General features: G+C 38.4%; 1 protein-coding gene across 4 annotated transcripts in view; it reads right to left on the reverse strand.

The window, feature by feature from the left end:
* Positions 1 to 478: 478 nt before the first annotated feature.
* The window catches only part of LOC106086243 (RB1-inducible coiled-coil protein 1), a 35,735-nt gene continuing 10,054 nt past the window's right edge, over positions 479 to 26,159 (reverse strand). For 3 of the 4 annotated variants that reach the window (XM_059362280.1, XM_013250830.2, XM_059362281.1), the window contains exons 3-6: positions 7,120 to 10,755; positions 4,070 to 4,358; positions 3,905 to 4,004; positions 479 to 2,429 (exon numbers count right to left, since the gene is read on the reverse strand). In XM_059362280.1, the coding sequence (XP_059218263.1) occupies positions 1,396 to 2,429; positions 3,905 to 4,004; positions 4,070 to 4,358; positions 7,120 to 10,349 (4,653 nt within the window). In that variant the 5' untranslated portion in view covers positions 10,350 to 10,755 and the 3' untranslated portion in view covers positions 479 to 1,395. Of the gene's footprint in view, positions 2,430 to 3,904; positions 4,005 to 4,069; positions 4,359 to 7,119; positions 10,756 to 17,924; positions 18,346 to 26,159 lie in introns of all 4 variants that reach the window. The other variant, XM_059362279.1, reaches the window with a different exon arrangement.

Here is a 26,159-nt window from a genome sequence, read left to right on the forward strand (position 1 = left end):
AAAACTTTATTTCTTGAAGAAATTGTTGTTTCGGTATTTACGGATGGTGTGGATGGTGGTTGGTTGCTTGTTTGTTGTTCTGTTACAGGATTGTTTTATTTTGATTTGTATGTCAGGGTCAAATTTAAAATTTTTTTCGTCTTCTGAAGCAAAATTGTAAAATTACTAAATTATTAATATTAATTAAATATAATTATATATATATATATATATATATATATATATATATATATTTTTTTTTCTCTTGTTGTTATCGTCGTCCATTTGTTATTTCTCATTTCCAATAAGACTAATTTAAAGTAGAAAAATTAAAAGTATTTCTATTTGTTATAGGTATCAACTAAATTTTTGTTAAATGGTTACATATAGATTGGTTGGTGGTGGTGTTGTTGTTGTTGTTGGTGGAGGTGGTGGTAGATAAGTGTTTTGTAATTTATAGGTTACTCGTTGTGTATATGTGTGTGAGTGAGTGGGGGAGGGGGGGATTTTGGTGTTGATTAATATATTCTAAAAACTGTCAAATATCCTTTTATAAAGGATTTAACCCGACAAATTATGTAAAAAACTACATACAGCTTAGTATCAGACAGGTTATGTGTAGAGCAGAGTTGTGTGTTGTGTATGTGTGTGTGTGTGTTGGGTTTCATCACTATATCATAATTTTTCGTTAGATATTAAATTTAAAGAGGGAATAAAAGGTTTAACCATTTGTTGAGTGTCTCCGTTAGTTGTTTGTGTTTGTTGTTGTTATTGTTGTTTTGTATTAATTCATAAAATTGGACAAGAGATAGAGAATTGCAAAATAATTCTGGCATATTTTTTCTTTTTTTTTATTATTTATTATTTTTTTTTTTTTTTGATTATAATTAAACAGCTACTTTGAATTTCTTTGTCACAGGATCGTAAAGGAAAAGGGTCCTTCTTAAATTTGTTGTATTGTTAGCACTATCCATATATTATTGTATATATCATTATTATTATAATGTTTTTGTGATTTTCTTTGATGGTCTATATTTGTTTTAATGGGTTGTGGGGGGAAGGGGGGGAGGAGGGTAAACATTGAAAGTATAGCAGCGCACAACATTAAAGGAGTAGTAGTAGCTATAGTAGAGTGAGTAATAGGCATTTCTTTCTTTTTTGTGTGGTTTTGTTTCTGCTTTTAACAGTTACAAGAGAATCATCGACCTTTATTTTAATTACTATAGTATTCATATTGTTGTTGGTCAGCATATTTGCCATCACCATTAACTTAATGCTGATGATGATCATCATCATCATCATCATCACCATGTTCAGCATCTTTGCTACTTTTGCCACCTCCATCATCCATGGGAGCCGTGGCAATAGTTGTAGCAATATCAAGAGCATATAGCATTGAAATGATGAATTTCAACACTATTCGGATATCGGAAAATCCTGATCATCTTTAGGTTCCAAAGATCTATATTCATCCGAATCCTCACTTGTGGTGGTACCAATTGATGTTGGTATAGATGGAGAGCTCTTCTCCGCCATTTCCGATGGTGATGATGATGATGGTTGTGGTGGTGGTGGTGATATAAAGATAGCTGCTGTTGTTGTGGCCGATAATTGCTGTTGATGATGCAATGTTTCCATAGAAGGTACCATAATTTGTGGCATAAATGTGCTAGCTGCATCAACATCATCGTCGTCTCTATTACCGCCTACTACTTCAGGCATATTTAATGCTGCCAATGTGCTCGCTGCTGTATTGGTGTTTAAGGAGGAGGAGGAGGACGAGGAGCAGACGGTGTTATTATTAATGTTTGTCACAGTGTTTTCTTCCGCTTCACCAGTCGGCTCTATTGTTATGGTGTATGGTGTATCTGTTGTAGTATTTATATCAGCAGAGGCCAACATTAAATCTAATTCCAATTTGCTGGCTGTTGCTGTTGGCTGCTCTGTTATCACAGTTGGTTGCAAATTTGTTGCTGTTACTACTGCTCCTAATGTTGGAGCAGTTGCTGCTGCTACTGTTGCTGTCGTCGTCATTATCCCCGCCATTGTCTCTTCCACCATCTCGGCTATAGCATTCTCATCTTCTTCACTTACACTAATGTAACGACAACGATCACTGAGCAACGATATCGGTTCATCGTCTTCTTCTGTTACGCTTGTGATGCTCATTGTACGCTCCTTGAATGCTAACATTGGTGTTCCACCAGCACTATTCGCCATAGACTGACTGGCTGTGGTCGTTATAACAGTTATGGGCGATGTAGCTAAGGGAGGCAGTGCTTCGGCACCACTTAATCCATCCACAATATCGTTTGCTGTAGCAGCATTAATTGATGTTGTGACAGTCATCGACGTTGTTGCTGACAATGAAGATGAGGATGCTGGTGCTAGAGCTGCATAGTTATGAGTCTCGCACTGTGATATAGAACGGCTGATTGACATAGTGAAGTCTGCAAGTTAAAATAATATTGCGAGTTTGTAAAACATTTCAATAAATAATAAAACATAAGTATAAGGGAGAAAGTGGCAACAGGTGGGCATTTTATCACCACCCCTATGGGTGACCACCATAACTGACCTATTACAGTTGCTGACTGAGGAGGGATTTGAACCCGTCTGCTTCGCAGACGATGTTATACTACTTCTAAGGGGTGATGATCCGAACGAGCTATGCAGAGGGGCCGAAAGGGTCTTGCATATGGCATATGACTGGGCTAGACCCAGAGGTCTCAATGTTAACCCAGAGAAGACTAAAATATGCCTGTTCAAAAGGAAGGCGAACGCACCATGTTTCCTCAATAAGACGATTTCGATATCTGACAAGGTCAAATACTTAGGTGTAATCTTGGACAGAAAACTGAATTGGAAGTGTCATATTCAGGAGCGTACTGAGAATGCTCACAGATGTTGGACACTATGTAGACGGGCTCGACATGGCACCTGAATCCGAGAATAGTCCAAAGGCTCTACAGGAGCGTGATTATATCAATACATACTTCCGCCTCAGTAGTTTGGTGGTCTGCTATGGAGAAAAAGTGCAACATAAGGACCATACAACAGGTTCAGAGAATATATTGTCTTGGCATGGGCGGAGCTATGAGGACCACGCCCACTAGGACACTGGAGGCTATTCTAGATATCCGACCCATTGACATAAAGGTTAAGTGTGAGGCAGCCACTGCGGCTATGAGACTTAAGGCGATGAAAGAATGGATTGAGGATGGAAGCTGCTCATACTATCGCGGTATAATCGAGGCGACGATAGGTAACCTGGAAGAAAGGGAAGAGGTTTCCGAGAACTCAGAGACTGAGATCTGTTTTAGACTGCCTGACCATAATACGGTCCTGCAGGCAGAGATCCGAGCGATCACGGAATGCGTGAAGTGGTGTGGTGCTAACGCGAGGACGTCGATTGTGAACATCTTTACCGACAGTAAAATTACATAAGGGCAATAACAACCAGGACGGTAAGGTCACGAACAGTCTTGCAGTGTAAGAAGGAGATTAACGCATTCTCTGAGGATGGCAAAATCCGCATCGTTTGGGTGCCGGTCCATAACGGAGTAAATGAAAGGCGAGACGATTTGGCGGTGAAGGCCATAAGACTGCCGTCAACAAACTTGGTTAACCCGGTTGATCGGCTGAGTTTTCTTTGTTTTTGTTCGAACAAACGTTGTCCTTGTAGCGAATAATGTGGCGGATATTGATAAACAAATAAGCGTCAAGATTCGTAAGAAAAACGTTAATTTTGCCTTTTTCATGGACATTTTTTACTAATCCCTCGATCTAAACTGTCTGAGCATGTAAAGTTTTGTTGGTGTTGTTCTAGCAGTGTGTTGTACTCCATCGGGCCAATCGGGTATGTACAACCGACTGCCATGGCTTTGTATTAAGCTCATATTAATATTTTATAATCTGTACTTACATTCTACACGTTCACGTCTCATAGATTGCCTGGACATCAATGGTGCTAATTTGATACGATAGAATTTGGAGCCTTTTTTGACACGATAACGATTTTCATCCTATAATAAATATGTTAACTATTAAAATTTGATTCGAAAGAAAATTACAAGCAAAGACCACATACCTTGCGTGCCTGACAATACTGCTTGTCAATCACACGTCCTATGGCATAATAAGGCAGCGGTATTGTAGGTTCATCACTATTGTCCGGTAAACCCAAATTTAAAGCTGCCAAACTATCGCCATGGACAAAATATAAACTGGGCGAATCTTGGACCACCATAAACTGTCCATGACGCAAGCTCCAAACCACAAACACCAAATCACCCTTGGTGCAGCCTTCTAAAACAATAAATTTATGACTAGAGCCACTTGATTGGGAATGGGGTATAACAGCTTGTTCATGAGTGGACCTGAAAGGGGGAAATGATTACATTAAAAAAAAGCATAGTTAATAAAAAAAAATGAGTATAAATGAAATTTAATTGGAAACAAGTTTGATAGACCCGGTTTTTTGAGGTTATAGTGGTAGTCTGTTTCAGATACATTTGGACAATTTGTAGTACATTGGGATGTATCGGAGCCGCAAGAGGTTAAAACATTAATGGGAAAATAGAATAGGGGTATGTCAGAGAAACATCGGATAACGGAACGAGGCTTATAAATTTCGCCGTGACAAAAAATATGGTAGAAAACCAACAGGCCAGAACCCAATTCTTGCAAATGCAAATTTTTACCCATGAACATTCCACTAAGGAACAGGGGCAAACTTCTCACATATCAATGAGTGCAGTCCGATTCAAATTTTAAGCTCAATGATAAGGGGTCTCCTTTTTTAACCTAGTCCGAAAGGCGTGTCGCAGTGCGGCACCTCTTTAGAGACAAGTTTTACATGGCATAGTCCTCACAAATGTTGCCAGCATTCGGAGGGGAAAACCACCGTTGAAAATTTTTTTCTGATGGTCTCGCCAGGATTTGAATCCAGGCGTTCAGCGTCATAGGCGGACATGCTAACCTCTGCGCTACGGTGGCCTCCACCAATTCTTACTAGTCCATTTTGACCAGCAATGTTTGGTCTTTCGGCGGTGGTTCTGCCGATTCTCACTAGTAGAAGTCTGTTTTGCCATCTGGCGGCAACGAAGTTGCACCTTAGACTGAGGTGGTTGGGACCTGTGTTACTCCACCTTTGTGATACTTCCGCTCTGTTAGGAGTTGGAGATGCAACTTGGTTGCAGGGTATATATGCCCCCACGAACTATCTACCAAGAAGAGGGTTCCTCTTTGTTAAGAAGAATTAAAGGCGCTGACGTCGGAAGAAATATAGACTGGTTATGAAATCGTTTTCAAAGAGCATCTTCAAAAGCAGCTCAGGCTTTGCTTGGTCCCAGGCTCTCAATTGATGGAAAATGGGACGGCTAAACCACTGGCTAGGAATAAACAGATGGTGAGTTTTGTTCAGGCTAATGAATTAAAGAACCCATCCCTGTGAGAGCTTCTTAGTGGAATAAGTTTTCTACCCGGCACGGGATAACTATAAGCATCACATAGGCTGGAACTTTGAGCTCCAATCTGTGTGGTGTTCTTCATCATTACGAGAATCTCATCTGAGAGCTACCGAGCGCGTCCAAAGCTTGCGGATTGTGCAATGCTCCATACGGAGTAGCTGCAACTGCAGTCGCGGACAATCTGCAGTATCGAGTGGAGAGTCTCAGTGAGAGGCCGGATGGCACCAGCTCTTGTTTAAATACTGAGTGCCTATGATGCTCGATACGACAAGACGAGTTATTGGCGCCTTTAAATAACCAATGGCCATCATGTTCCCGCGGCGATTGGTCGTAAAGACCGGAACGAGCTAGCCATCTTTAAATGCAAGTGCAAATAACAACAACTTCCCATTTATAGGCAAGGGCTAATACTGTGAGCTGCAGCGTGGTCAAGTCCCTGTGAACATGTTTTTCATGGAAAAGCACTTCACCCTGATAGGTCATTGGAGACCCAACCAATATGCCGTGAAGAATGTAAAACGAAATATAAGTGAATTTTATGGGTCAAAACTCTTTAATCGGGATATAGGTTTATATGGTAGATATATGCAAATATGGTCCCATCCGGTTGTTGTTGTAGCATTGTGTTGTACACTGAGGCGGCAGCCCTTGCCGATGAAGGACTTCATTAGGTCAATCCGGTACGTACAACCGGCTGCCTTGGAATTGCGATCTGGTTGTCGACCATACTGGGTACGGGATGACTATGAGCATCACACGGTTTGGAACTCTCTAGTTCCCATCGGTGTGGTGTCCATCGTCATCACGAGAAGCTCAGCTGAGAGCTGCCGGGCGCGTTCACAAGCGAATAGCGGATTGCGGTATCAGGTGCAGAGTTACAGCACCGGCTCTTGCTCTTGCTGGAAGTGGATAGCTTAGCTTGTCCGCCTACGACGCAGAATGCCTGGGTTCGAATCCTTGCGAGAACATCGGGAACGATGGCTATCCTCTGCCAATGCTAGCGACATCTGTGAGATATTATGCCATGTAAAAACTTCTCCACAAATAAGTTTTGCATTTCGGCACGCCGTTCGGACTCGGCTATAAAAATGACTTCCCTAATCATTGAGCTTAAACTTGAATAGGACAGCCCTCATTGATTTGTGCGATGTTTGACCCTGGTTCCAAATGCATATTTTCGTGCTTAAATACTGAGTGCCAGTGGTACTCAATATGGCAAGGCGAGTTATTGGTGCTTTTAAATAACCAAATTACCTTCCCCGCAGCGATCGGTCTTAAGGACCGGAACAAGCATGCTCACCTATAGACGAGGATCTATAGGGAAACAGCTGTTTCCCTTTATAAAGTCAGCTGTTTTTAACGAATTGCGAAACGTGTGGCAGAAAGAGAAAAAAAACAGTGATCTATGACGTAAGACTAGTCCGATCTAGACAATCTAGGAACTTAAACTGCCTAAAAAATGTCAGCTCAATGTCTAAATTTGTAAGAATATAGCGTGAATACAATAGACAGACGAACAGACGTGCATGCTTAAATCGTTTTAGAATTTTAGGCAAACCCTTAGTCTGTATAAGATCGAAAATGCATATACCGATGTATTGCAAATGGAATAGCCAAAAAGACAGACAAACATAAACAATATTTGTGTTACGTATATATTTGTTCTTACCCCCTCAGAGCAGCAACTGATGTTTCCATCTCTAAGCGTTTCGATTTTTCTTGATTTAGTTCCTCCTCTAGACGACATTTGTCACGATGCAAATAATCGATTTTCTCCTTTAGCCAACTGTTGCCTTCCTCATTGGTGAGCGCATCCAGGCGCGTTTTTAGTTGGTAATTTTCTTTAGTTAACATGAGATCTTTTTCACGCAATTGTTCCAATTGCCTTTCTTTTTCCTCGAGCATTTGCTTAAGGACAGTAACGTTAGCCATCACAGATTCTGAATTTAATGGGAATATTTTCGCCATTTCAATGGCGGCCGCTATGGCTCTCTCTTTTTCAGCTTCCAACTCCATGCGCAATTGTTTTAAAACGCTCTCGTGCTGTGTCTTGTCAATGACATGCTGCTGTTCCAATGACGATCGTTCACTTGTTGTGGGCGCATCCAAGTTCTGATCAGAGGGATATTTTTCCATTGATGTCATAAGCTTAAAACGCTGACGCAGTGATTCTATTTCAGTTTTATGTTCATGTATAAGTTTTTCCCGTGCTTCAGACACAGCCTGATTTCGTTCCGCATCAACAAATTTCAATTTCTCACGCAACTCTTCTAATTGAGCCTCCAGAGTGGCACATTTTATGCGCATTGTGGCCATCTCACGATTCTGTTCTCTCTCCGCTTGCAATTCGGCACTGCGCTTCTCCAGCTCCTTTGCCAGCATCAACATATCCTGTTCGCCTTTTTCCATTTCTCTGGAGATTTCTTGTTCTCTGGCCTCGCATTGCATTCGTATGACATTCCATTTGTCGTTTAGATTTTGCAATTCGGAGTGCAGATCCTCTTTTTGTGTCATTGTCTCCTCGCGGAAAGTCTGCAGGTTAGTTCTAGCCAATTGTATACAGTCCAAAGCCAATTTAGACATTGCCCCTAACATAGCCCTCATACGTATAACTTCCACTCGGAGTGTTTCTGCGTTCTCCTCCGTTAGGGTTTCTGCACTTTGCATAAGTATTTCATCGGTTATGGTACTCTTGGCTATTGTTTGTAGCTGGAATTGATTTTCCGTTGTTGAAGTGGCCACCGATTGCTGGTTGCTGAGTGCGGTCACCTGCTCAAACTCGGTTTCAGTGTCAGTTTCCGACTCATCGCCGCCCGCGGCCGTAGCATCCGCTTTACGCAGCTCATTTACGCGAGGATTGGTCAACATTTTCCCACTCGTCTGCATGGCAGAGACTTTGCAGGAGGAGGTTGCGTTAGTTTGTTCTACGTCCTCTGCCGAAAGTAGCTTCAAGCAATCGTGCATTTCGGACTCGTTTTGCTTTTGTTTGAGCAATTCTTCAAATCGTTCCCGCTGATGCGTTCCCGAACGAGAAACAAAAAAATATATCACAGGTTCCATGTCGGGTAACTGTATCTGCGAGGCCATTTCGGGTAAATGTGTTGTAAGAACATCTATATCGGATTTGGTGATGTTGGGAAGACGTGCATCAAACACCAGCGGATACTCATTGGCAAAGGCCGGTGGCATGTCTGTCATGCCAGGAAATAAAATATTGAGAAAGTGCCCCTCAAAGTTCACATTAAACTGTTGGCGTCTCTTCATTTCCTCACTGTGGATGCCATCGAAATCTTCCGCCAACTTTGAGGCCCACAAGCGAAACTCAGAGGAAAATATTTTGCGTCGCATAACCTCCGTTACGGCGGCCACATACATATTTGGCGCCTGATGGATCTGATCTATGATGTGTATATGGCGCTCAGCTCTCCGCAGGCACCGCAAATAAAACAGCAGGCGGTTGTCGAATTCACTCATGGCATTTTCGATGTACACAATGCGTTTCAGGCGGGCATACAGGTTCGATCCCAATTCGTCCTTTGCCTTGGCTATACACCTACGATGATCCCGAATCTTTTGGTGATTCTGTAACATAACCAATAGCTGAGATTGATGCGAGGCACATAGATCGGGTAAAATTGAAGCATCTCTGAGGTTAATGGCCCTGTTTTGATTTTGCTGGAAGGCTGTGGACAGTTCACGCTGATCCTTGACCATACTTTTTATTTTATATTTGAACTCTTCCAGTTTGCAAAGACGTTCCCCCAAGCCCTTGATTTCCTTGACATCTCCCTGCTCGGCAAGTTTAATTATGTTCTGTACTTCGTGTTTTAACTTTTCGTATACGTCCTCGTTGAAAGTGCCCAGACCTTGGACACACTCATCAGACATGGTCTTCAAGGCGTTGTGATTTTCTTTGGAAGTAATCCATTGTAGGAGATTAAGCCTGCGTGCCGTGGAAGATGTCGATGTCTGGGAGGTTTGCGAAATACGCTCCTCATTGGAGTCTGTGCCCATCTTCAACTTCTTGTTGGGCGAAGTAGAAGTGGATGAAGTAGATTTGTCATCTCGATTATCGGAGGAGCTTCCACCAGTCGCACTTTCTCCCACATTTGCGTTTTCCACAGGCTTCTGAACACCGGACACTGTATCCTCTGCCGATGCTGCTCCATCTGCATCTGGATTAGCACCAGCCAATAATACAGACTCTTGGGCGTTCGTTGAACGTGAGAAAACATCATCGTTTTCTAAGAACTCATCGAAACCATGAAAGTCTGCCTCAGCCAAAGGCATCAGCCCTGGCAATATAGGAATGCGCGATAGCTTTGTTAAATCATCGGCAAAATTCCTCAGTAACTCCAGATAGGAGGATCTCTTCTTTAAATGCGTATCAAAGGCCTCGCAGAAAGTACGAAATCGCTGTCGAAACTCCTCGGTTAAATCTTCCATATTGGCCACTACCGCCGACCATCCCTGCTGTTGTAAATGTTGCTCATGTACGAGACGCTCGCACATGCGTTCCTCATCTCTGGCCAAATCATGCATGCGTGACGCTATCTGCGCCCGTTTCACCACAGTATCATATACCGGCGGCAGTTCAAGGCTACGCTCTACTTGCTCGCGCAAATCCAAATCCGCTTCCACAGGAGGCATAATGGGTGGCAATTTGACATCGCCCGTTAAAAACATATAAATAGGATTTGTATCCGTGCCGGCTGAGTAATAAGAGACCTGTGTGGAAGATGTTAACATTTCACCACCACTCACCAGCAGGACTATATTCACAGCTGGTATGCCATGCAGGCGTTCAATGGTGTCTTTTAGATTCTCAACGGACGACAGGGCGACCGTCATATCGAAATTCAGCATGCGACCCACGTCGACATGAAAAACGTACAACATCTTGATGTTGTTACTGTTGTTGTGTGGTAGAGGAGGCTATCTTTAAAGTTAAAATTGTGCTTATTTTTAAAATCCAGCTTTCCTAAGGCTTATTTTAGCTGTGGTTGTTGTTGTTGTTGTTCTTGTCGTAGAACATCAACAAATATAGAAGTATGACTTTGAAGAAAGCCAGTTTGGGGTTTGTTGTTGTTGCTATTGTGTTGGATAGGTGTTTGGCAGTGTTGCTTCCTTGCTCTATTCTCTTTTTGTAGTTGTTGTAGGTATTCCAAACATCCTTAATGACGGACTTGAAGTACCGCTTTAGACAGTCGTTTCATTTAGTGGATTTTATCGCTCTCTCTTCACTCCGAGGAAATAACGTGGTTGTAACTGTTGATTTAAATTTAGTTACGTTAAGTTTTAAAATCTGAAAAAAGAGCAGAAAAAATAGGCTACTGTTAAGAATGTATCAATACTTTTATTGATTAGCGCTACATATCAAATAAAATCAAAAAAATTAAATGAAAAAAAAATTTGACACATTTGAATCGAATATATACGAGAACATTTCTTGTTACGAACTACATTGGCATTCAAGTTTACGAGGAACTGGAAGGGTGGTTGGAATATTTTTCATGTTTCCCATATAACTGGCTATATATTGAGATGTATATTTAAGTAGCCTATTGTCTTGTGAACAGGGTTTTGGGATAAGTTGGGCTCCACAAACATACTCTTCTCCCAATTACCTCTTTATTGAACCCCTTATTAAGCCGCATATTACTTCAGTCAGTGCCGCATATTACTTCAGTCAGTGCCGCATTCTTCGCATACAGAGCAACCTTGCAGTCAGCCCCGAGACGGGACACCACACGCGCTGGAACTTTGAGTTCCCATTAGTGCGGTGTTCATCGTTATCACGAGAAGCGCTTCCGCAGGTTGCGGATGGTGGAATGCTCCATACGGAGTGAATGTAATGTAATTCAGGGGTGCACAAAACTAAAATTTTCTTTACACCAGCGTTAATGCTCAATTCACACATATTCCTATTATTCTCTTGGCTTCAGTCGTTGTTGAGGCCCGAACTAATGAACACGCGCATGGGTGTACGCCAGAGAACAGATTGCTACCATGCGATTTTACAACACATTCATATTTTGGTTGCTTTTGGCTTGCCTTCATTCAGTAGGAAGTAATGCTGTTGCTTTCAATTCATCACACTAAAAATAAGAGATGATTCGCACCATTCGCTCAGTATTCGTTGACATTTTGGTATGGTGCGAAACATAGAGCTAGAAATTTTTAAAAAAATTAAAACTCCCTTACCTGGACAGCACTGTCCAAAATCAAAAGTGGAATGATTAGGACAATATGGAACTCAAATGAAAGGTATTTGAGAGATGAGTACGAATATTACATTAAAAATTGGGTTCAAGTACCTAGGGGGCCGGACCAAACCCAAAACTGTCCCAAACCTAAAACCACCCTAATAGGCATTTTGGACGATAATGCCCATATGGGACTACAATGAAAGGTTTTTAGGAGTAGACTTCGAATATAACATTAAAAATGAGTTCCACGAAATTAGGGCCGTCCCAACCTCCTAAACCAGCCCCAAATCGTAATATTAGCTGATATCATAATATTAGCTGATATTAGGCCCTCGAACCACCCCAAATACGTCAACTGACCAATCATGACAATGTGTTGATCAAGTGATGTATATTTGAAGTAGAATGCGAACGTAACATACACAATCTGAAATTTTCAGAAATTTGTGTAAGTTGGCCTGCTATATAATTTGATAATATCGGAAGGGAAGTAACCTCCCCTATAAGCTGACCGACCCCAAAAGACACTTACGAATAGGAAATTTTAAGACCATGGTAATATGGGGTTCAAAGGAAAGCAATTTTGAAGTAGAACATGAATTTGGTATCCGCTTTTTGGGCCAAAAAACTTACTTGGCAACATGGGGTTGGGGCTGGGACGGGTTCCCACCTCTTGGCACCAGAGTTGGAAACCAAATTCATGTTATACTTCCAATTGCCTTTCTTTTGAGTCTCATATTGCCAAGATCGATAAATATGCCAGGCTTGTGGAGGGTTTTGAGGGTGTGGCGGCCATATAGACACTTGATACTGAAAAAAGATATCAGTTTCATGCTCTGCTTTCTAATGCCTTTCATTTGAGTACCATATTGTATGCCAGGTCTGTATGCCTGTTTTTAAGGGGTTTTTGAAGAATGGCGGCCCCCCTAGAAAATTTGACAAAAAATTTTAATACCATACTCGTATTCTATTCTCCAAAAATTTTCATTTGGGTCCCCTATTGCCATTTTCGACCAATATGGGTGTTTAAGGTAGGGAAGGCTGCCTAAGTTATTGGACCCAATTTTAAATATCATTTTCGTACTCTACTCCCAAGTACCCTTCATTTGAGGGAGGGTCCGCCCTCTTTCCGATATCAAAAAATTATATAGCCTCATGCTCCTTTTAGATCAACTTACACAATCTGTGACAAACAAATTTACAAACACTCATGGTGGTGGGAAATTAACAATGTATTTAAAAATTTTCCCTTTAAAAGTTATAAGGCTTTATTCAATCAGCACTAAAATGATTCACACCATTCGCTGCATATTTGACAATATGCATTATTTTTACGAATGGATTTATAGGCAATGAAAATGGCATTCAAGCTGTTCTCTGATGTTAGCATCATTTTCTGTTTTCAACTTAAAAAAATGTTTTCTCCCGATTTAACGTTCGTTTGTTACCAACAAAACAACGTATTTGTAAATTCTTTATTATTTTTGTTTCTGATCCATATTTTGGTATAAGCTCAATGAGCCATAGATAAGAGTTTATTTTTTCTGTTTCTTTTGTGAATGCATAGTTCAATTATTGTATATTCCATTGAAAGCGTCACAAATGTTATTAAAGAATTCATTTCGGTATACGAATGTGAATTTGCAAACCCTGAATCTGCCATCTGCTAATATGCCCAATGAAGAGATAGCAAACAGCTGATCGCAATACGAAATTTTGCCTGTCAAACGTGTTTTTTGTTGGCATATCTAATTTATACGCATTATTGTGCATATTTGGCATTTTACTGAATGGAATATATGAGATCACACTTAAATAGGTATTTATATGTATGTTTGTACACAAATATCAATCGAAGCTCATTTGGCTGTTAAAATGAAGTTATGGGCTTTTCAAGGTACATCGCTTGATCGCCTCTGCAGAGAGAGAGGGGGAAAGAAGGTTTTTATATCAGAAGAAGAAGGTATGTTACGTTTTACAATTTGCATTCATAACTACATTTTTATTTACGTATTGTTTTTATCTCATTTTATTATTTGTTATTGTTTTGAATAACCGATTAGGCAAAAACAACAAAACTTTTTATATGCATTTGCATATTATGCAGATATTTTTTTTTTCATTTTTTCTTCATGAGCGTAGCTTGTTTTATTTATGGGCATGACTTAATGAAAGTAGAATTGTTTGTAATATCTGAGAACAAAAGCAGGAGAAACCTCTAAAAATAAGATGTAATAATATAAAGGCTGATAAGGCAAAAAGAAAAAAAAAAACAACCTTCTCCAAAAATGAAAAAAACGAATTTAGCTACATAAATTATTTTTTTTAAGTGAAATTATTTATTAAATAACGCCAATGTAATGTGTATGGTATGGTAGGCATGTATATGTATATCTCTACTTATATTAAAATCTAAAGATTAAATTATTTCCCTATGTTTTATTTCCAAGAACGTGTGTTTTTTGCGCATTGGTTTTTTGATTTTCAACTATTTATGTACATACTCACATACACTTATATCTACATGTGAATACGAAAACTATGAAAAGAAGCAGCAAAACAAAAAAAATAATCATAACAAAACTTCGGCACACACGCTCGCCTCACATCCAAGTAATTGTTTTGTCTGGCCGCAACAAATTCGCATGAATTCTCTTTATAAAACAACCAATCGTACCCGCTATTGGTCTCTCTCTCTCTCTCTTTCCCGGTTCTCTCCATCCTTAATGTCATCTACAAGCACTTGCTCTGAATAGAGATGAAATAAATCCGCAGTTTATTAAAAAATAACACAAAATGTAAAACAATAATAAATGCCACACTATTGTTTACTGTAACCAATGCTCTCGTGAATGCTTAGGATAGGTAGTCCACTACCAACTATGCATCACATAGAAGAACGCAAAATACAACGGTGGGTAAATTGTTTACTTCGTTAATATACGTATATACATAGATATGGGTATGTACATGTGGACTATCTCTACATAGAACTATGAACATCCAAACGTAGCTACTATTAGTTCTCTAAGGTGTTTGCACTATTAAGCAATCATTGGGAAATTTCATCACCCTTCAAGAATCTTTAGTTCAATTAGTTCTCTGTGGTGTTTGCACAACACCAAGCAGTCATTGGGAAATTGCATCACCCTTCAAGAAATTACAATAAAGTAAAAATTGCCTAGACTATATATGGAATCGAATTAGAATATTCCAACTTATTGGAAAATGTCTACTAAACACTAAAGGCCAAAACAGAATGAGCTTTGTTTCAAAGTGTCGCTTTGTAAAAATGCAACCTTGCACACAAATTCCACAAAATCAACGCGGCATGGCTGAAGTAGGAAAGTTGGCTCACTTGTCCAACAGCATTGAAATCAACTATGCAACCCTGTGGCAATAGTGGCTGCCAAATTTCTGGATACTTCCTTATTGGCGTTCTAGTTTTTATTTGCATTATCAAGTGTAGCAGCCACAGGATCAAAAGATTTATGATTATAAACGTGTAAATTATAAATTAAAACAATTAAAATGTGAAAAAGGAATAAAATGTGAACAAATTTTAAAATCCAAACCAAGCATTTGACCAAGGCGGATTTAAAAAGGTGGTCTCATGCAAACAGCTGTTAACAGCCGCCTATATTTGACGGTATGAAGATGTCAGATTTTTGTTTTCATTCTCTTTGTTGTTTTCTTCTTTCTCGCATCTTCTCAGCTCATGCACACACACGCACACAAATTTCTTTGCGTGTGTTGGCAAAACGTCGATCAGCTTGATGGCAGATTGCATTTTATCATTTGTGGTTGTTGTACAAATGAGACCACCTTTAATTATTTCGCCATGGTGTTCTGGCAAAGACTAGAGTCCTTCGAATTTCGCAATAATTTAATGGGAATTAATTTAATGGGAATGAATTAATTTTTTCTTATATTAAGGCACTTTCAGCTTAGCTGAAGTAACATTTCCCATGGAAAAACTTAAAATTAACATTACAATTTTGAAATTAACATTGAACTTACGTTTTTTTATGTAGAAGATAATTCACCCATGGTACAATTAAGAGATAGCGCCATTAGCACAATAACAAAAATATCTACCCCCTAAGAAACGACCTTGATTGGCAAATGGTATAAATGCAAATGTTTAAGTGGTTTTAGAAATAAACGTTCTTTTACAATACATCCTTTTCAAAGTTGTATTTACATCATTATAACACTTTTTTTGCATATGTGTGGAAAATCAGATCAAATAAAATATCCTTTTAAGGTTTTAGAAAAATATCACATCTGTGATATCAAGCCTTTGACATTTAGATTTACTTCCATTCCTTTGCACTTCTTTAGTTTGGTCACAAAAATAATTTCATTTTGTTGTTGGTTTAACCAGCTTAGACCAATTTGTTTTTATTTCTTGCTTCTATTTTAAAACAAAACAACAAAAACACTTTGAAGAGTCTCAACATTTGTGGTGTGTTAAATGTATCAAGGGGCGGGCTGCAATGATCGCGATTTCGGCCTTTACCAGAGGCCTCGTCAGACTGCTATGCCACCCAGGATGCACTTATAAGGTGAAGTCATGCGAACAGCTGAGTACAATTTTTTTTGTATTGATTTTGTAGTAAATGTAAACGTCAAAGTCTTGATAACACAGATGTGATTTTTTTCTATAATTTTAAAAAGGTGTTCTATTTTATCCAATATTCCACACATAAGTAAGAAAACAGTGTTATAATGATGAAAATACAAATATAAAACACATTTGAAGAAGATAAGTTGTAAAACATTGTTTATTTCTAAAACCAATTTGATATTTAAATTTACTTCATTTGCCACTCAAAGTAGTTTCGTTTGGGGTAGATTTTTGTTGTTGTGCTAATGACGCTACCTCTTAATTGTACCATGTATGCCACCGAAACATTTAGCTTACTGCAAAATCAAAACAAAAATAAAAAAATTGTACTCAGCTGTTCGCATGACCTCATCTTATTAGTGTATCTTGAAATAAACGTTGTTTTACAATTTATCTTCTTCAAATGTGTTTTTACATCATTATAACACTTTTTTGTGGCTTATGTGTGGAATATCGAATCAAATATTTAAAACATCATTTAAGGATCTTAGAACGGAATCACTTCTGTGTTAACAAGCATTTGACATTCAGATTTATTGCAAAATCAAAATAAAAATAAAAAAAAATTGTACTCAGCTGTTAGCATGACCTCACCTTATAGGTGCATCATGTTATTCACCATAGATGAATTAACGTTCTACTTTGGAAATGTGTGACGTTTGCCTGTAGAAAGTTTAATTGAAGCTGTCGTTATTAATTATTTCTATGAAAACGCTTTAGCCAGATTGAATTTCCAAATTAAAGCTTCTCTATTGAAAAATTTATTCAGAACGGCTGAATTAATTATTTTCTATAAAATGTTTGTTCAGCTTAACCGAATAACTTATTCTATGTAAAATAACTCTATGGCCAAAATTAACTTATTTCTATGTAAAAGCTTATTGAGCATGGCTAAACTAATATTTTCCTATGTCAAAAATTATTATTAACTATGGTAAAGATTATTCAACGTAGCTGAATTAAAGATTTCCTATGGAACGGCTTATTCATTTCCATTTTTCAATGTTAGAAGCTTATTCAGCATGACTGAATTAACTTTCCTATTTCAGTCAGGTCATAATAAGATTTTCCTATGTAAAAACTTGTGATGAATACGTGTACTTAATTTTTTGGCTGTTGGGGGTGAAAATTGTTGCGCAAGGTAAACTATGCCGCTAAAAACCAACGCAAAACTTGCCCATATACATATGACCATATAATTTAGTCCCCATATTAACAGATTGCCGGATTTGAATTTTTAAGCCTATAATCGCCCTTATTTTTATCCGATTAAGTTGAAATTTGGTACGTGAAGTACACACATGGGGTCAAATGTCTCCATGTTGGGTCGGTCTATCAGTAGAGATAACACTGGAACCGTCAATCATTTTCCGAATTAAATCCTCCAAAATTTTTAGCAAAATTTGGGGGAGTGGGTTCCCAGTATTCGGTCCATTGGTATTTCTTTTAGTTCCACTGGATAGTAGTATTAAAAACATGTCCAATATAAGACAAATTTGCTCCAACGACAACATAGTAAGTAGAGTTTTGTTTTTACTATAAAATTTTTAAATAACGCAGAGAAAATGGCACACAATTTCTGTTAGTATAAATGTATGTTTGATGAGAATATTAAATTTATTCTTATTCACTCACCCGATCGATCGATAGGTTTTAGCAAACTGACAACTATGTGGTTTACAAATCCCCGACGGTTACGAAAAACTCACTTTTTGAGAGGGAATTTCTTTGTTATAATTGAGTGTTACGATGACATCCGCACATTTGCTACTGCACATACATACATACATAACTACAAAATAAAGAGTAGTAGTGGGCATATGTGTGCAGCAACCTTTTTATGTCATAGACGTTGTTGCAACTCTTCTCATTTTGTGTGTGCGTGTAAGGTTTTTATGAGATCCTTTGTTGTCTCGTGGTCTTGACGAAATTTCAACATGTGGGGAAATTGTCTCTCACCAACGTAAATAAACCGCACATTTCAGGCGATAAAATACATAACCGTCATGTTTAAGGTATACTCCCGCGTTGTACCTGAATAAGGCAAACGGCATAGCTGAAAGGCAGGATTGTTGTTGTAGCTATTTATTTAAATGACTTTAAAAGAATTTCATAAGATTTTTAATTTGGTATTTTGAGAAATATGTACTATATGCTTCTTTTTGAATTGCCCTTTATTGTATTTCTTTTTTTGTCAAATAGGTATGACTAATAATTTTCTTGCAGGTATAGATTATTAAACACGTTTATATATGTACCTACTACACACTCGCCAAGTACAAAAATATTTGGTTTGATTTTTGACACATTAGTTGATAACACTGATGTTATTGCACATCTGCTGTCCTCAATGTGGAAAAACAAAAACAAACAATATTAACTCAACCCGCCCGCCATTGATAAATATTATTAGAAAATATTAGTAAAAAATAATTTTCTGCTATTCAAAGCAATAATAAATAATATTTTCAGGGTAGGATTAGAGATACATAAACTTAACCCATTCTTCTTAATCAGTTAAAAATCAGTTTTGGTGCTAATATGGTAATGCGCACAGATCACACTGATTTTGAAAGCATCTATTGACGAGGACTGGGAAATCTGATTGACTGAACAGAATACTCAGCCTTAAGCTGAGTATTCTGTTCAGTTTTTAGAGCGGAATGCTGTCAAACTCCACATAAAAAAAAAACGTCGGCGAAATGTTGACTGAAAATCGGCAGAAAAGTTGTACTCTGTTTATAGTGAGGTAAATGGCAAAAAACTATTATATTGGCAACATTTGAAACTATTGCCGGCATCATTTTAGTTTGTTTCATTGGAATCGTATTGCTTTATTTATTTGAGAAAAAATATATAAAATAGAGAAAACAATAAGTGCCGATAAAGAAACGTGTTTTGGTATGAAAACAAAAACATTTGATTGCTGTCGAATTTCGCTCGCGAAACAATTACAAATTTCAGCGGCTATTCCGAAAGCAGAATAGAATACCAACCTTTGGGTTCATTTTACGATTCCGCGACATGTCGGCTTCCCGAAGTGAAAGAACCTTCCGAGCTAACAAGCTACGAGTAATACAGGTTAGTCTGCATAAAGTCTCTATGGTTATCCATTTTAGAAAGATTTTGAAAAAAACGGAAAGTAGTATCCATATGCATTGATTACTCATTGTTCATTTCAGTTTGTCTCTACAAATATTTTGTATGTCTACTATAATGATGCAACGGTCACTATTATAATTTTTTGTAGAAGTCATGTTTGCATGTCAACCAATTCCTGCTTGTTGGCTATTTATTAAAATCATCTATCAATCCATCATGTTATCTGTAAGGCAAACATTCATATTAACCATCAGCGATAAAAGTGAAAGTTGATTGCAGAACAATCCACAATCTATACAAAAAGCTGTGCTGCAAGAGAAACATACGAAATATGTTTAGTAGTAAAGATAAAACTAGTTTTTCCTATTTGTTTTACACTTCTCATGGAAAAGGTCAAAAACTAGCTAAACACATACTTAGTGTGCTTGTGTCGCATAGGTGTTACAAGATTTGATCTTTGATTGAAAAGATGGACACAGTTTATCTTATTTCGTGGAAATAGCTGGTAAAAACAAAAGAAACTTGAAAACCAGTTTAGGAGCGACGTAAAACCTAAGTAGAAACAGCATGAAATTTGCCAGGGCCAAACTTTAGTAAACCCGTGAACACCTACGAAGTAAGAACAAGTCGATGGCCAAGAAAGTGAGGAATGCTTATCAACTGGCTCAATTGAAGAACGGTTCCTCGACACGAGAGAACATACCGTACTTTGGAGAAGAAATCGAATCTGCTAGTTCATTTCGTGTGACTTTATATCCAAGAAGTTAAATGTTGCAGTCAGTGTCTCAGAACCAGTTTGGACTGAGCTATGGTAATCTGGGTGTGAACCAGAATCTAACTGGTCGCGACAAATATCTGTTGCAGACTAGAGGAGTCCCCTGTCATACATCGTCATACATACATTTTATACACTCCACTATAGGATGGGGTTATAGTAATTTCGTCACCTCAAATATTCGTCTAAGATCCCATAAAATATATATGTATATATTCTTGATCATTATGATAATAAGCGCAATTACCACATGATTTAAAATTTTGCACGTAGTATTTTTGTATGACTTCCAACAACTATACCAAGTATAGTTCAAATCGGTTCATAACCTTATATACCCTATTGCGACCAGGGACCACATGACACATCACCTGTTTAACTGCCCAGCCAGAGCCCATCGACTCAGACCCAGATCACTCTGGACGTACCCCATCATTGTCGCAGAGTTCTTGGTTCTGGATACTCAACAGAATAAAGCAGACAAAGTTAGAACACAACAAACTGGTACAACAACCAATTTATTGACAATTCTACGGCAGCCAGTTGTACGTATCGGATCGACCCGATGGAGTTCTTCATCGGCAAAGACTGTCATTGAAAACAGCTGATTTTATAAAGGGACAACATAAACCTCAAATTCGTGTTCAGGGAGTTTTACCTATGTGAACCATGTTGCATCGAAATCGAAGGTGCAACTTTCCGCAACAATTTTACTTTAACATTGGCATATTTTCAATTATAATTTTAAATGATGCAATAAAAAAATTAATTGGATTTTTCGGAAATTTCAATCATTTGTTTAATTGGATCAATTAAAAAATTAATTGAACATTTCAAAAATTTCAATCATTTTTTAATCGGTCAATTAAAAAATTAATTGGAAATTTCAAAACATTTCAATAATTTTTTGGTTGATTAAGCATTTTTTTTAATGATATATTTTTCAATCACCTTTTTCAAAAAAATTTAATTAATATTATGATTTTTATGATTAATTTCGTGGTTGAAGCCGATTTTTATTTTTTTATGTGTAGAATTCAAATCCAATGTTTGCATTGGGAACCAAGAGGTTTCCTCCGGTGGTCCGTAACACGCCCAAAATAAAATCCCAAAAGAACTTGTAAGAATCTCCAAATGGTTGGTCCAATTGGGACAATATGGGTCTATTATTCAAAATTGGGACCAAGAGTGTGGGAGGTCGCCCCACCAAAAAAAAAAAAAAAAAATCGCCCAATCGGATATGTAGGTCAACTGGAACAAGTTACGATAGTATTCAAATGAAATGTCTATGTTAGTAGAGCGCAAATCTGATATCAATGTTTTGGTAGACGTATCTGGAGGACCTTACCACACGAAGGCGAAATATTTTCGTCCTATTAGTCTGCCATCCTTCATGCTGAAAACTCTAGATGAGCACTACAAAACTATGTGGCCTAATCTAAAGAGGTCTAGAGCAGACGTCTCAGACACTGTGTCCGTCATGACAGATCACTGCCTGATCGAAAAACATGCTGACAGACTGAAGGTTGTCAGCAGAAGCTGTGAGGACATCGAGGAAGAAGAGACTATAAAACATCTGCTGGGTGTCAGTTCCGCAATAGCAGTCAGAAGGATTTCTACTTTAGGTTTTCAATCTTCTGAGAACTTTTCTAATTTAGCGGATGTGAACATTCGCAAGTTGCTGGGCTTTCTAAAGCGATCTGGGTGGTTCAACCGTACATAGATATAAAACACATTTAGATTGTAGACTTTAATAAATACTGCAACCTATTTAATATTGAAATGTTTAATGACATGCCTTCCTGAAGAAAAGAACATAGGAAAAGGCATATACGCTTCGACCCACTAAAATATATTTGGTTTTTATTTACCCATCTAACGATTGAATTTTAAATAAGTCAACAGCCACTTTTATGAACTTGAAATTTGACTTAATTTTGCATTTCCTCTATTCGTCATAATCACGTTTTTATTTTAAAGCCCTAGGGTGAGTTGTCTCAGCTATATGGTAATAGAAAAATAGAATATAACAATCAACGAATTCAAAAATACCAAAAATGTGAAGCTACTTTTGTACTCAAGAAAAATGATTCAACGTTTTTTTAATAGTATGCAAAAAAAAAACTTTAAAATTATTTTTTGACTTTGTCAGATTCATGGATGATGTGCATATGTCGGCAAAATTAAACCGAGAAAATTGCGTACTCGAAGTTTGTGTTGTTCTCCTTGTTAATATGATCGATTGTTAAATAGTGGGTGATGGATATTTAGTTACGATTCTAAGTGAATTTAACATGACAAAGTTCAGGTGACTCTGAGTTTCTCCTTCATCGCAATTTTGGACACTGATCTCCCAGTGTCCTTTGGGATAGTTACCTTTAACGGCCATTAAAGGTTGTGAGCTAAAATGTGCCCGCCCTTGTACGAATTAAGGAACATGATTTGCGTTTGTCTCTGTTCTTTAATGACATATCCAAACTCTATACACAATAATATGCCGGAGGAGGTTTTAGAAAAGTACAAGCCTGATGATCCGCCATATTTGTCCTAGTTAAAGGATATTTTGGGACTAAGGCCTTTCGACAGCCCACATTTGGAACGGGCATCTTTGTACATAAAGCCATGGTGGTCACAGTACCCTGCTACTGAAGCCTGAAAAGGACCCGAGTAAGGGGTAGTCGTACAGACCCATCTGCCTTCTCTCACCAATAGACAAGACTACTTCCCCGAGCATCGATAAAGAATTTCTATTCGCCGAACTTCAGCATGGATTTAAAGACAGCATAGCACAACAACTGCTTTGCATGCCATCACCGTACACACTTGCCGTAGCTTCAAACGGCTCGGGCCAAGCCATTGGACGGTTCTCGTGGGCACTGGACCTATCAAAAGCATTCGACACGGTCAGCCATGCCAAACTATTAGGGGACATCGCTGCACGAGATGTCTGTGAGCACCACACGTGTTGGAACTCTGAGCTCCGGTTTGTGTGGTGTTCATCGTCATTACGAGAAGCTCATTTGAGAGCTACCGAGCGCGTCCACAGCTTGCGGATAGTGGAATTCTTCACATACAGAGTAACTGCAATTGCAGTCGCGGACAATCAGCGATATCAAGTGGAAAGCCGAATTAAGAGGCCGGACGGCATCGGCTCTTGCTTAAAAACTGAGTGCCTATGATATTCGATATGACAAGGCGAGTTGTTGGTGCCTTTAAAAAGCCAAATGACCACCATGTTCCCGCAGCGATTGGTCCTTTGGAACGGAACGAGCTTTTCTTCGATGGGCCTTGACGAGGATCGCTAAATGACCATATTCGACCTAGTTAAATGGTTCTTGGGGATTAAAAGCTAATTAGGCCGGATAGAGCATCTCGAGTCTTGTACACTGTCAAATTTGGAAGGGCTATCTTTTTTCCATGGAGGAAACCGTAGCGCAGAGGTTAGCGTGTATGCCTATGATTTTTTCAGAAAAAATTTTCAACGGTGGTTTTCCCCTCCGAGTGCTGGCGACATTTGTGATATCCTATGCCATTTTCTCCAAAGATGTGTCATACTGTTGGGATTCAGCTATATAAAGGAGGTCACTTATCATGGAGCTTAAACTTGTATCGGAACTCATTAACTGTGTTGTATTTTAATGCTATATAGTGCAGTGCAATAAAATTTGTATGAAAATTACATCTATCCAGGACAACGAAGTTCTGGATAAATTACCAATGCAGGCTTATATAGAACATCTGTTGTCTGGATTGTTACGATATGTTTCTCGGAAATAAGTGTGGCCACTTGCAAAAATTTACCCCTATTGTGAATGGTAAGACAATTAAAACCAGAACCAAATCTTAATAATCTTATGTAAAATCGGTGCGGCAGTGATAGCATGTGTAGGGCATGCGGGGAAGATGATGAGACGTTGGAGAATTTCCTATGTCATTGCCCGGCTTTCCCGCCTAACAGATACAATACCAGACACGAACAAACTAAGGGGCGTGGCATGGAAAACAATTAAGGATTTTGTAAGTTGCACGGAATTCCTAACATAGATTTTCGTTGCGAGATTACTTTTGTGTATTTAGAGCGCACTACAAACCGATTACTGGCTTAGGTGAATGTCCATAGTGGCATGGGGCGGATTAATATCCGCACCCTCTTTTCAACCTAACCTAACCAAAATCTTAATAAATTTTATTTGACTGCTATGTCCACATATGTTTTTCAAATTTTAGTTAAAAATTTTACAAATATTTGCACTTTTTTCCTCGTATTGTGTTAACAGGATGGCAAATGGCGTTACCATCTCATGGCAAACTAATAGGGGCTCAATTACCGCATACGTGAACGTGTAAAATCGTTCGAAATCACTCTATTGTGAATTATGTATCTTTTTATTGGATGGGAATTATTAAAAACTAAGAACGCGAATGTTGAAAGACTTTGACATAAAAATTTATTTATAAGTGTTTTAAATTCCATTAAATACGAGTTAAAATTTCATACGATACAAAAACGCACTCGATCACGTATGCGTTAATTCGTCTCCAGACTTGCACTGGAAATTTTTTGCGTTTTATTTTTGCTCTTTACGGCTTGTCTACCCAGTACGAAAATAAAACACTACAATTGATGTGAGAATTTTCCCCTGTTCCTTAATGGAACGTTCGAGGTCAAATCTGTATCTTTTCCATGTTGCCATGGTGACCGCATTTCTCTCCAAGAGCAAACTCGTTCACGGTGTTTCTCACTCCAAATGACGTTATAGGTACTTACGAATGCAGACGGGGTATTGTGTGAAGTGTTTGAGAGAAAGACCCTTTTATAAATGTATTGACTATTTTGTGTTGATGGAGAGTAATGTGGTTGCTTAAACCACGAGTTTTATGACGACGTCGACATAGTGAGACGTATTATAACAAAAAAATTTCCAGAATGAATGAAGAAGCCCCAGCTAAGAATTAATTTGAATAAGGGCCTGGTGGTAATCGAAGAATCGGAAGACCACAAATCCCATGGACGCACAGAAGATCGTGGCGGCTGGAAGTCTATAATGAGTTTGGCTAATGGTTTGTGACAGCCAACTAAATAGATAAGTACGGTATTAGGTCAATATTTTAACATGTTATAAAAGAAGTTTGATAAGCCGCAGAGTACAAAAACGACCATGTACTGCAATTCAAATCTTTTTGAATGACACAACCTATTATTCACCTTGCTTATGCTAATTGATGAATTGCTTAGCATCAAGGTAAAATAATTTGTAAAAGGCAGTGACCCTCGTTAGTTTTTGTATACCACCATCCATTTATTTTGCCCTTTGAGTTGACTTACTTTAAACTCAACATCATCTTACAGAGAGGCAGTTAGTTCTTTGTTTAATTGTATGAATTGTGCCCTCACTTTGTTTGTTTGACCCGTGGCCGCTTGTCTGGCCCATGCCGTCCATTCGGGTGTCCATCAATCGGGATCATCACTTTGTTTTGAGTGTTGTTGGTAGGTGGTTTGTGTTGGTTTGTGCTAAATTGAAATGAATACAAATGTTTTTTCTTGTTTTTTTGTTTAAGTGGTTTACAAGCCATCGAGGGATCACAAACAGATAAACCAATCAACAAATATGTATAAACTTTTGAATGTATGTACCGAGTACTTATATTTTAATATGGCAATGCATATGTACATAAATGTGCATTAGGGTGGGTTATATAGAAATTATGTTTATAGAAACCTTTCTCAAATGTAGCTTAGGTTAAAATAATGGGGAGAATTAAAAAAAATAGTTTGTAAGTCCTATGTAATCGTATTTTAGCAGATAAAAGTCCATTTGGAACTACCACAGCTTAAAGGTAAGACAGCATCCTGACGCCGATACTCTTTATCCACATTACCCTCATCTTCGAGAAAGTGTTGGTCATCACGTTCCGGAATCCCATGGCAGACGGTTCCATGCACCGGATTGACCCGATAAAGTTCTTCATCGGCAAGGGCTGTCGCCTCAGTG

This window comes from Stomoxys calcitrans, chromosome 2, assembly GCF_963082655.1.
Source record: "Stomoxys calcitrans chromosome 2, idStoCalc2.1, whole genome shotgun sequence".
In the NCBI taxonomy this organism is placed as follows: domain Eukaryota; kingdom Metazoa; phylum Arthropoda; class Insecta; order Diptera; family Muscidae; genus Stomoxys; species Stomoxys calcitrans.